Source organism: Macrobrachium rosenbergii, chromosome 33, assembly GCF_040412425.1.
Source record: "Macrobrachium rosenbergii isolate ZJJX-2024 chromosome 33, ASM4041242v1, whole genome shotgun sequence".
Classification (NCBI taxonomy): Eukaryota; Metazoa; Arthropoda; class Malacostraca; order Decapoda; family Palaemonidae; genus Macrobrachium; species Macrobrachium rosenbergii.
Window position 1 is genome coordinate 13,318,777 of NC_089773.1, and position 13,156 is coordinate 13,331,932.

Consider the following 13,156-nt stretch of genomic DNA (forward strand, 5'->3'; position numbering starts at 1 on the left):
TATTCCCCAGCTTTTAACTTGTCTGCATTCATGACAGATCTGACTAATTATGGATTCAATTTTGAAAAACAATGCATTGAAATTCATAAACTGACTTAACAATAGTATCTGTTTTCTCGACTCCATCAAAAGGTCCCTAGAAAAATGCTGAACAAAATGAGTCTAGCTTATTTTCCAATGCATACAGTTGGAAAATGATTAACGTTCTTTTAATAACTATACATTTCATGTATCAAAATGATGTCTAGCCTAAATAACAATAAGAAGAGAACTGTTTTCCTCTTCAGCACAATAAAATCTTGAATACATCATACAGTAATTATCAAAATGTGAAATGTCGTAGATCTGTAACGAAGGGCTGAAGGCCAACTGAAGCTAGACGAAGACAAAATATCATAACTAAAATAAAAGTGAGCTGGGTACGCTATCAATTAAACAAGAATGCACATATTATAATGCACATTAAAGAAGACCCTACACATCTGCTAATTCCTGAATAAATGTGTCCGTGAAAGAACGAAGGATAATAACCACGATTAACTGACATTTTCACAGCTCTACCGCCAGCTGCCATTAAACGTCACGCCTCTTGACAAAACTCAAGGACAGCAGAGTCAGGACTGCTTGAAAATGTGACGATAAATTTGTTAGTTGCTGAAACAGATGCTCAAATTAATTAGGCAGCTAGAGAGGACAAAACGCCTTACAGTACGACGAAGTTGCCTCGTCTCTCCACCAGTGAAAGGAAGAAGCTCTATTATGCACTACTTGCAATAAGGAGACTGACATTTTCTAAAGCTGCATCACGCTATAAAATCAATATTGAACTCAGAACAAAAAAAAAACACTTAAGAGAAATATAATCAAATACAGCAACACAATGACATAACACATTCCTGGTTCACTTATCCTCAAAACAAAATCACAATCGAACAGACGCAAAGCCGACAACACAGTCTTCTACGACCCGCCACTAACATTACGCCGTCTACACACGTCTATAAACATTGACATCAACCCGTCAGTATACCTAAGATGAACATGTATACAGTGTGAGCCACGTATACATACAGAATGAAGATTTATGTGTAGACGTCGACTCACCTCCTAATTTCGATTTCACACGAGCCTGGAAGTAGATTTTGCCACGGGTCATCTGCAACCGCTCGCTGTATATGCCTCCGCGCTGCGTGCTGTTAGTCGTGAGTGCAGCAAGTTCCTCCAAGCTAAAATCGTGTCCCACAATCATGTGACGCTCCAGTATATACCTTACCTGCGACACAGAGCAAATAATTGAAAGTCTAACTGTTACTGTGCATGCGATAGTAACGCTTCAACTTGACACACTTCTGGACTTATCACCTACATTATCAATGATTAGTTTTTGGTTACACTTTCAAATATATCTCCTAAACTGAATGTTAAGTGTGAAGTACAGTACACGTATGTATACCGTTAGCTGTAAGATACTGTATCTGGAAAATATTCAATACTGATGAGTTGGAAGTTGTTGGCATCCAGTTCAGATGCCTAAATTCTCACTGAGTATCTTTGGAATTCAGTATGTTAGCCTATGTCTTTTTTATTATTTCTTTGACAACCTAACGCGAGAATTCAGGATGTGATCCCACCGTTCCCAGTAACTGTCAAACAGGAGAACTTTTAAAAACACACTGAAAGAAGTTACAGACAAAAAACCACATGAGAAATCTAATTCAACTTGTTCTATATCTGTCGTCTTGATGTGCGATAAGAAGCAATCATTTTCACATAGCAGAAATTACATTGCAAAATATATTCTGGAGAGATTACGGTACACAGTACCTATTCTCTATACACACAAAATGGGCAGCACACTTGAGTTCGAGTTTTCATTGCCGAAATATATCACAGGGTTAAGAAAGGGAATATCCAAATCAAAATAAGGAAATGTCCAAACAATTTTCATGGGGAGCATACCACCAGATACAGGCAGTCCCCGGTTTACGAAGGGGATTCCGTTTTTACGCCGCGTCGTAAACCGAAAATCGTCGTAAACCGAAAATCGTTGTAAACCGAAAAATCGTCGAAAATCGTCAAAAATCCTAAGAAAACCTTACTTTTAATCCTTTGGGTGTATTGAAAACGATGTAAACTGCATTTTTATTGAGTTTTTCATAAAAAAAAAACACCAAATTTTGATTATTCTGCCGTTTTGGAGCCATATTTCTTCCATCAGATCGGCGTACGACGCGTTGCAACCCTGGAACATGCGTCGCAAACCGGAAAATAATTTCTGATGAATATATTTGAAAAGTGTCGTAACCTCGGAACGTCGTAAGCCGGACCCGTCATAAACCGGGGACTGCCTGTACTGCTACATTCCTTAAGACATGGAAAATCAAGTACAACAATACTTACATGGTAAGGAAATTCTCCCATAAACAGCTTCTTGTAAGCGGAGGGCAAAGTCCTGTGGATCTGCTCCCAAGCTCCGTTGCTCGGCACAAAAAGCGTGAATTTCTCCTCCCTGGACTTTAGCCTCTCGTTCCAGCCTTCTTGCAAACTCAGGTTGAAGGTCAAGCTGGAAGGAGCAATATTGTCATTTCACTATAGATGGTAAAATTTTAATTGGAATGGCTATATTACCAATAAGGAAATCAATACATGTCATCTTGCATGTTTCATAGTGCAGTATACCACTTGATAAATGAACTAAATTCGTAAACATCATCCGAATGCAACTGTTTTTGAAATATGTTTACTCTACAAGAATTAGATTTAAGTACATATATATATATACCTATTGCTAAAATTCTCATGCATAATATTTCACAATTGGCTTGGCTTCAGCGAACACTGACCCACCATAATTTAGGAAATCAAATTCTGGAGTGAACTACCAAATTATATTGTTTTAGCTTGACAAAAAAAAGCTGATCAGATTTTGAATAAATTTCTCAAGAACAGTTCTAGAAGTGCAGGCACACTGTATAACCTGAAAATGTTTTCAAGTTAAATTTTCCACCTATTACTACAAAGTGGTAATTAGGCTGTGCACAAATAATTAATGTGAGGTACTTTCTTGTGGCATACAAAGAAATAATGATTGAAAAAGGCACCAGAATAAGTAACAGTTTAGTTTTATTGAAACAGCCCGCGCGCGAAGACAGACGACAAAACAGCAAAAGATGAGGAGGAAGAGGGTAGGAATTTGGCCTAGGGCCAGCAACAGACCTCCCTCTTTCAGAAACAAAACAAAAGCAAAGAAAAAAGGATATGGATAAGAGCACTGACCCAAGATATGAGCAGATAACAGTACTCTAAAGGGAATGTACAAAGGAGATTCAGAACTTTAACAGAGGCAGAGAACAAACGAAAGGAAGATTAAGACGAAGTCAAAACTGGAATGAGCGGAAGGGAGAGCATATGGACAGCACGACAACAGGCCCTTGTACCGTTTCGAGAACCACTCTGATCTGAACCGAGTCACCGAAACTTCTTGACAGGAGGAAGAAGAGGCCCTTACCTGAGCATGGGATCAGTCGAGAGCTTCTCATAAACAGTCTGGGACGGGATGCCCAGAATCCGGTTGATGATGTGGATCACCCCGTTGTTGGTGATGATGTCAGGTGTCGTGATGGTGGCATTGACGCCCCCACCCTCCAGGGAGACTGTGGGGATTCCGTGGTGGTCGTCTACGGCGAAGTAAAGCTTGCGGCCGTAGCTCCTTGTTTCCTCCTGGAAGATCTGGCATTAGGGGGAGAAACATTTCCCATCAGGCATGCAAACTGCGCAGCTAAAGCATTCCCGTGAGACTAAGAGAGAAAGAGAGAGGGAGAGAGAGAGAGAGAGAGAGCAGGAGCACAACACAGTGACAAAGGACAATGATAGAGAGAGCCAGGACCTCAGTGGTGTTCAAGAATATATAGATAAATATAAATGGAGTCCAAAGAAATTCTACTGAACAGAACCAAGTACCCTCGGTTAGTTGTGCCATAAAAAAGGGGGGAAGGTATTTCAGTACAATGACAATACTTCAAAAGACAAGTCAAGTTACAATTTTTGGAGCTAAAAGTGTTGTGATTATATACACATGCAAACGATAATTAAACTACAGATTGATATTTATAGGATAACAAAGTGGAAAGTTTAGTGTTGGACGTTTAGGAATGGCCCAATATAAATATAGCATAATTAAAGATATCTGTTGCACCATGGCTGAGAGAGGACATGAAAATCTTGGCAAAGAAAAAGTTACTTTGATTGATTAACTTGTTTTTTAAAAGCCCCCAAAATTCATGAACCACTTGTTCAATCCAGAAGCACTTCCAAATAGCTTATGTTTGGGGACAAGTGAAAAAGGTCCTTGGGTTTGATATCAAATCCTGTGCTCGTGGGAGAACAAAAACTTTTTAAGCCAGAACGCTCTTGTGCTGTGTGGGATGAACGGCAAAACTTTTTGAAAACACAGACACACAGTTCAAAATAAGCTTTCTGTGACCAAAATAAGCCTTGAAAACATTTCTCATTATTTCTAAAGCATTTGTCATAGCTGGACTCAACCTGAAATAAACTGAATTGCGGAAGATTTGCAGACATAAAAGGCTACACAGCCTCCTTCATCAGAAAGAAAATTTAGCATGGTCTTTTCAAGTCAGGAAAGCCAGTACTGTAAAAGTACAATGCAACTCTGGTACTTTACATAACTTCAAGAACAGTATAGCATTACAGAAGGCCCTAACATTGCAACACATCTCATCTGGGGCTTAAGAAAATAACTGCATACTGACATCTCTCGTCAAAAACTAGTAGGCAGTCCCCAAGTTAAGGCGGACTCGACTTGAGTCGTTCCAATCTTACAACGCTTTTCAAAAATATCAGTGAAAAAATTTGTCTCTGACTTAGGGCGAAAATCTGAAGTTCAGGCGACGTTAGGCTGGGTACTAGTTTCTGAGCTCCCTTGAGTAAATAAGTAAGCGTCGCCATCCTTCCAGCGTGTAAGCCAACCACAGGATTAAAGGTGAGGCTTTCACCACTTTTTTTTTATTTTTATAAATTTTTTAAAATTAAGATCCGACTTAAGTTGTCGCCACAGGAATGGATCTCCGTCTTAATTCGGGGACTGCCCGTACATTCATCAGCTCCTTCAAGTGCTCTTGCAAATCCTACTTCTACAGAGCAGTCACCAGACACATTCCCACTGAAGCAGAAGCTTAACATAAATAAACAAAGCCTAAAATTACCGTAATTAAAAATCAGATCTACGTATTGTTTTCCTTTGTCACCTCCAGGATCAAAATCAACTCTTGATTTATTTCACTAACCTAATAATAAAGTTCTCACTTTTGGGATGAAACACCAAGTTCCAATGATATTTTTCTTTCTCCACTCCCACCCAAAACTACACTTGATGCTAATTTCAGATTTTAGAAAGCCTGTAACTTCTTTCAAATGAATACCATATTCTTTGGAAGCTTGGCTTTCAAGTTAAAATAATAATAATAATAATAATAATAATAATAATAATAATAATAACAATCCTGTTCGCAGCTGTTCCAGCAATGCTTTTAGAAATAATGATACTTCAGTTCTTTGTACAATCTAATATATCTGTCTTCATACATTTAGCTCTTAGGAACGAAACTTAATTATGCCCAATTCTTGAACCTCACCAAGTAAATAGACATGATCATGACAATCAAATACAGGTAAGTTTGAACTTTTAGTACACTACAGAATTCACCAATAAGTGCTCACTACACACTCAAGTTCTCGAATACCAGGCCTCCATTATGTACAAAAAAAGAAAATGAATGCTACAGAGATTACTTGACAGGAATCTTATTCAGTTGGTCATTTTATCACTGTTCTTGCTAATTACGTTTTTACAGTCTCCATCACCTCAACAGGTCTGCTCTATTCTTAAGGTAGCCTCAGAGTTATTTATCATCACTTAATATTAAGTACTAAAAACACCTGCAAATCTGAAATCAACTGACGTTGATCAGTCACTCTCATGCATGATCTCAACAAGTATGACTGTGACACTCAACAAAGAAGATTTGGTTCTGAAAAAAGCAAACACAGGACCTCAAGTAAGTCCAAGAATGAGTCCCAGACCTGGGCGTTTTTGGCACAAGCAGTTTGGTCGATCCCAAAGGGATGAGGTGTAGTAATTGGCTTCTAAAGGGCACACCAGCTTCCTTCGGCTTCCCCACGAATGCCAACCACTCGCTCCTCGAAATGAACAACCCGCTGGTGCCAAAAACAGTATTCTTAATAGCCAGGTTGACATAAACAAAGCAAGAGAATGGCAAGAATTAAACAGCAACTGGACTTCAAAAGTATCCTTATGTTAAAACTGATACGGAACTCGTTACGAAGCTTAACTCGACAAGTAATCTGGATAGGCTGTACTTACTGTTGCTTCTTCCTTAAATACTAAACCGAATTTCCCGCTTCGTCCCGAGTTAAGAAAACTCCCCTGAAAATCTAAGACAATCCGGCATTATTCTTAACATTAGATCTGGCGGAGGGAAACTTACCACCGTCCGTAACTGAAAACTGGGATTAGTGATTCAAATTAATAAAAAAAGGAGGCATCAAGTCACAAGATCAAAGGGTGCACAGGTTCATGCAGAAAAACAAAAACTATTCTGTACAGAATTCACAGCCAGTGGGAGTCATTGCAACAGCATGAAGTAAGGAAGTAAGTAACCCGCTTACGCCACGCTCTCGGGTCTTACGAACGTGCGTTACGCAAGAGGTCCTCACATTACGAACGTAAGTCGAGGTAAGTCGACGTAAGTCGAGGTAAGTCGAGGTAAGTCGAGGTAAGTCCCACAAGGGGTCCTCCAGTTTTATTTTTTGATAGGGAGGGAACTGAAATGATAAAAAGACACTGATAAAATAGCTGAAACTAATTACGTAAAAATACAGGGAAGCAAAATGTTCCGTGACTGCCATCACTTACTTGATGCTAATGACAACTCAAAGTGAGTGACTACGGAAGAGAAAAACAAGGATTTACAGGAACTACAAGCAGCACCAAGCCATGCAAAGCGACAACAAGCACACATGTAAACATCAAAATTGATACAGGTACATATTTCATTACATGTAGAATACAGATATATACTGCATATATATATCCTATACGACCTAAGGAAAAAAAATATATCCTAATTTTGCAGTAGAGGGAAAGGCCAAGCAATGATAAATAATTAATTCGTCGAAAGAGCATACAGGTTGCATTAAAAAAAGCCGGGGTGAAATTTCAAAACGAAGGCGGTTAATGGTGACAGGTGACGTTGCATTGAGCTCCGTCAGGTAAAACATGAACTTTCAGAAGCATTCAGAATAATAAGCACGTCGGCCCTTCTGCAACACGAAGGGACGTTTAGTTTTCAGCCCATTTCTCAATCCTCTTTTGTTTTCCCTCGCATGGATGGTTTGGAAAAACCAGCACTTTAACTTGCAAAGGGACAACGTGGACCACCTGACGTGTGGTCGGCTGAAACTCCTCTAATCGTCAGGGTAAACGGACATTCGTCAAGTATTTCGATCCAAGCGGATTATTCACAGCCTTACAGCATATACAGAAATCAAAAGCAAAAGAGGTGACGTGACAAAGAGTCAAATCACATTTTCAATGCAAAGGCATCTTGGAAGTATTCTTTGATAATGCACTCGTTACGAAACATTTTTTGATATCAGACGCATGCTTCGCTGACAGTTAATGGAGAGTAACACAAGCATAGAGAGTGGGGGTTTGGGGTTTTGGGGGGGGGGGGGAGGAATTCACATAAAAACCATAAAATACTGTACGATAATGACCCACTGATGGTTCGTATTTTGCTTTCTAATAAGATCAGTGACTATGCAATCTAGTAAACAGCTTGGAGAATGCCATTAACACCTACGCATTATTCGGCTCCGAAATCGACATCATATTCTTACAACTCACAGACATTCAGGGAGCGAGTTTTGCTTGTAGAGTCATATTCTGCAAGTTTTCCTTACTGCCTGGGGACATTTCCAAGCAGCTGAATGATTCAACATGACTGATAACCATTGGGACATATGGATAAAGAACTAAGTATGAAATCGAAGTGACTGTGTACAAGGGTATAAAAATGTATAAAAATCATGGTGATGAAACAATTCAGTAACCATTTCTACCTCAAAACGGAAGACAACAGGGCACATTCCTTCAGCACTTTTCAATATTAAAGCCTTCAAGCATAACCTGACAAAATTGCTTTTAGCTGAAGAGACAATCCTGTAATACCACAAAAAAAGTCAAGAAATCAGATCAAAACTGGTCCAGTCTGAAAGCCGTTGGAATTTATTCTTACTCAATGACATGCTAATCCACGAGAAGGGAATACACAAAAGCAAAATCTTCCATCGTGCTTTCAAATCCCATTTCATCTTGGCTTAAAATGTGACTTGACATCACTGTATCCCTGTATTTGCTTCATCTTACTGTAACGAAGATTCAACTAAACAGCACATTTACGACAAATAGCCTGCTGGTAATCATATACATCAAAGGAACATGTTTCCTAGTAATAAAATAATGTAAATTCTTGAATTCTATGGAAACGTCTTCTTCTTTTACTTTACAGATAAGAATCCTAGTCTTGCAAAAAAAAAAAAACTAGTAGTAATGGAAAACTCAAGAGCAGAGGATGGACACTCCTGAGCCCAGCTCAACGACTGATTATATAAATTCAAAACCACTAGTCTTTCCCTCTAGTTCGAAAGAACATGGCTAACACGTTCTCTTATTAAAGACACAAGGTCATTTCACTTTTCAGTCTTCCAGTTTCGAGCTCAAAATATGAAAAGTCTTCCGGTTTCGAGTTCAAAATACATGTTATAAAGCAGGAACGTAATCTACTGCACAACTCAAAAATTTAGATAAATAAAAAAAAATCATGAACCCAGTCTCGTAAACATTTTTGGTATTGTTTAATACACTACTATAACATTGTGCTCTTTGTGCATCGCTGTGATGTGAGTTCTCATTGATGGTGATGAATGTCGAAGCTCTAAGAAGAAGAAGAAGCAAGAATCATGAATGTCTTCCATGCCAAATAAAGTGTTTATGCTTAGAATAAATGTATTAAGTGTACCTGACCTCCTGAAACGTCAATAAACTGACTTTAACTTTATATATATCAGCTATCATAATTATCAAATAACTTAACCACAACGCTGAGGAAACAATACTACTCTCTCTTGTCGTTCTGTAAGGGTGCCAATCATAGAGTGAATTCCAAAGCACTAAAAGGTTCTTTTGAAGCACGTTCCTCCAGCAATATCTGTTACCTTCGTCCTTTTACAGAAAACCTCGAGAAAAATTCCAAAACAAACCCTTCTTCAGGCAGAACTATGGGTGCTCAGAAATGACTCAAGTGGTATTTTAATGCTTAACTTACATTTCATCTATTTATTTATTCATTTGTTCATTTATTCTTTCTTTTCCAATACCTGAACCCTTCTTTCTGTTTCCTAATACCTTCTGTTACTTTCAAATGAACACCAGATTCTTTGGAAGCTTGAATTTCAAGTCAATGGCCCCTGTGGGCTTGTTCCATAGGAAAAGGATTCATCTTCAGAATACTGTAATAATAATAATAATAATAATAGTAACAATAATAATAACAATAACATAAACCAATTTATGGGATTACTGTGCACAACTGATATTCTGAGATAAGCTCAAATGAAGGAACGTACAGTGATCCAAAAGGTTCTGAAAAAAAAACATCGCAATTAAAGAAAGGATTATCTACTGAACTTTAAACACGAAGAAATCACAAAAGAATTAAAATCTCTGAACTTACTTCAGCCCACTTAAAAGACGAGAGATTCCTAAAGCACTTCAGCGCGCGCCGTGTGGATTTGCCTTCAAGGACAAAGCAAGCTAACTTGCTTCATTATTTGTAAATAATCATGGCGCATATTCAGCAAGCTGTGTACTAGATCATGCTAAAAGCTGTGATGGGTTCTTAATACATGGTGTGAAGTATATATGTATAAAGAGCGAACGAGTTACCAGTCCTCTTTTCTGCACGTTCTCTAGGAAAGCAGAGCGAGAGACGTTTCAGCTTTTGAAAGCCAATTTGTTTTTCATTTATAAGTAGAGTTCACTTACACCTGTACTTATCAACATTTTGCAGCAATTTAGGTCTTACATTTACAGCCCTCTATTACAAAAGCTCACAAGTGACGACTCGAATGTCTACACCAGAGGAGAATTATGGGATTCTAATTTACCACAGAGTCACTGGAGGTATTACAGTTATGTGTCTGATACTCAACTGCAGCCTGTATCTTCGCTTGGTGAATGGAAAGATGAAAAAGTAAACAAATCTTAAGAGTAAAAGATTGATCACAGGAAAAAGATGATGCTATGACAGTCTGCTCGGGGTACATGAAACCTGAACTTCTCAGCAGGGGGTAGAAATGGTGTCACAATGCCATACCTCGTGGGTGGTTCTTTCGATGATTTCGTCGATGGTCAGGTGGCGATTGAGAATGTGTAAGTTCAGGAGCTTGCTGATTTTCTCCTTGTTGTGCATGATCTAGTGGGGGGTTCAAAAACGCGATTAGTGGAATGGCTTCAGGTTCAGTTAAAACCTGTGGCAGACTGTTCCCAACTTGTAACCTGTCAGACTTACATTCCCAAGTGCTAGATCAGAATTTCCAAACGAAAAATTGCATATAAAGTTTGCTCATATAAGACCAAGAGTAATGCTTCATTTCAAAATGAATGATTTACAAATTATGACCCTGAATATGAAAGAGTAAAATGCCAACTCTTCCCAAGATGACAGTTTAAAATGCACTTGTTTATTATCTAGTTATAGTTGGTTGTTTTTGAAATGTAGCTCAGGTACCAACTGGGAACTATCTGTACACTGTACCTCAAGTCTACCTCTACAACACAAATAACAAATATCTGAAATGCTGAGCTCTTTCGCCATACACCTCAAAACAATTTCAGAATCTCAATCATCTGAAGCAACCGTAGCCTACCTCATTCAGCCTATCTTTGTTGACCATCTTGAAGGCTTCGTTGGAGGGGGCAAACAGGGTCAGGTCCGTCTTCGAGACTAGCAGATTGGCCATGTCCGGATTGTACTCCTTCATCAGCATGTAGAAGCGGCTGAGCTGGCCTTTTACCTCCTGGAAGGAGACAGGATCAAAGTTTTCTTCACTGCATCAGCTCGGAAATAAACCAGCTCGGAAAAAACCTGGCGCAAGATCTTGTCTCTAAGAAAGTTAATTCGAATCTCTTAGGCTGCTGATAGTCAATTTCTTTTTTTCTCCTTTTTTATTTGAAATTTGGCAGAAAGTCTTTGTTTCTAACAAAGTTAGAATCTCTTAAGGTGCTGCTAGTCAATTTCTTTGTTCTCTTTATTCTTTTATATCTTCAGTTGAAAACCCTTATGGGCAGAGGCAACTGGGTATAAACCCAAGAGGGCTGCAAAGAGAAAATCAGGCCACAAAGACATACAAGTACCACTACAGTGAATTAAAAACATAAGATCGTATTCCCAACCAAACAATATCAGAATTTTCTCATACAAACACATCAACTATAATCAGCCCATGCCTGCTGGCTTCGAGCATCCAGACACTTCCATCTTTTGTTGATCAGATAAAAGATAAGTGGTAGAAGACCATTCGTGAGTGACACAGATACTTAGGTCCACGGCAGTTAACTGGCTTGCTTTGTGGGTGTACCCTGGCCAATTAACCTCAAAAACACAGTGTTGCTGGGTAGCAAGCACTTTTATCATCAGAATTAAAGGGTCTGTATGAAAAATGAAAAATAAATAGTTCTTCAATATTCATTCTACATGGAACACATTACTCATGAGTTGCTCGAATTACAATTTTGGTGAGAAGGATCCAGCCTTACCTGCAGATAGGATATGATACTCGAAGCTACAATCATCAGGGGTCGGTCAATCAGGTGAACGACTCCATTCTTCACGGGAATGTTGCCTTTCACGATCCGTGCAAGAACGTACCCTTTTGTGTGGGATGTGTCGCCGGCCACTGTGTTGCTTTTGACGTAGTCTGCAACGACGAAAACAATAAGGTCTGTTTCCCTGGGCAATAACTAAGTATGGTAATTGCAGTCATATAATCAGAGGGGAAAATGTTAACCCAAGTATTCCAGGCCGATGACTGAGCAAGGTACAACATGGCCACTGTATCTATTTAGAATCAAACATCTTTGGTACTATTTTTCAAGACTTTGCAACACACAACTGAAAGGGAGGCTTACAAGCAGTCTGGTCCTCTGTTTGACCCGCGACCTTCTCCATGTTGATGAGGACCTTCAAGTTGTCTGTGAAGGCTAAGGACATGGACTGGTTTGTGGTGCCCTCAACGGTGCGCGTGAAGAGGACCTCCTTGGGCACAATGTGACCGTGGATCACGTGCTTGTCGATGAGATCCTTATCATGTATGGGCTGTAGATACAAAAGCCAATAAATTTACCATAAATGCGTCTGCAAAAAAAGGGTTGGTTATTATTGTGAGTTCAGACAGAATAAACTGGGGGGTCACAAGATTTCAAGTGAAGGGGGTTTCTCGAGATTGTGAGGTCGGTCACCCGGACCTACAGTATACTGAAACGACAAAACGACACAACAGCAGCTCGTCTCGAGACAATCAAGAGATTTGGAACTTTTTTTTTTTTCGAGACTTCCACCGCAATATTTACGGCAGTGGAAACTTCTCCGAGGCTCGTGTGAGGGACAGTGAAAAATGACTGTGCTGCAATGGCAGTGACTGCACGACTGTCTGTCTCAATAGCTTCGGCAGCTGTTTGAAGTGACAGCGAGTTTCCTTCGTGATAAGTACCTATGCAATAAGACACGCTACGGGCGTAAGTAAATGGGATCGTCACTGATGCGCCTTCGTGCCGTGTGAATGAACGCGTTGGGAACATAGTTATACGCCAGTCCACGTGCAGTCTGGGGAATTCAATGCGTAATACGTAGAAAGTGTCTTTCCTGTTCGCGGTTTCTTTTGGCTTCAATCGCCAGGACAACCACAGTGCAAACAAAAACGTCCAAAATGAACAATATAAAGAGGACTGTTTGAATTCATGTAACATTGCAGTTCAGGGGTAAGAAGGGGGATA

At 39.4% G+C, this 13,156-nt stretch overlaps 1 protein-coding gene across 14 annotated transcripts in view; it reads right to left on the bottom strand.

Moving 5' to 3' along the window:
* Positions 1 to 13,156, bottom strand: part of Fas1 (fasciclin 1) — a 155,910-nt gene that overhangs the window by 15,894 nt on the left and 126,860 nt on the right. For 5 of the 14 annotated variants that reach the window (XM_067133447.1, XM_067133440.1, XM_067133439.1 and 2 more), the window contains exons 6-12: positions 12,293 to 12,479; positions 11,921 to 12,081; positions 11,032 to 11,181; positions 10,479 to 10,577; positions 3,509 to 3,729; positions 2,401 to 2,563; positions 1,105 to 1,273 (exon numbers count right to left, since the gene is read on the bottom strand). In XM_067133447.1, coding sequence (XP_066989548.1) covers positions 1,105 to 1,273; positions 2,401 to 2,563; positions 3,509 to 3,729; positions 10,479 to 10,577; positions 11,032 to 11,181; positions 11,921 to 12,081; positions 12,293 to 12,479 — 1,150 coding nt within the window. The remainder of the gene's footprint in view (positions 1 to 1,104; positions 1,274 to 2,400; positions 2,564 to 3,508; positions 3,730 to 10,478; positions 10,578 to 11,031; positions 11,182 to 11,920; positions 12,082 to 12,292; positions 12,480 to 13,156) is intronic. The other 9 variants (XM_067133449.1, XM_067133443.1, XM_067133441.1 and 6 more) reach the window with 3 other exon arrangements.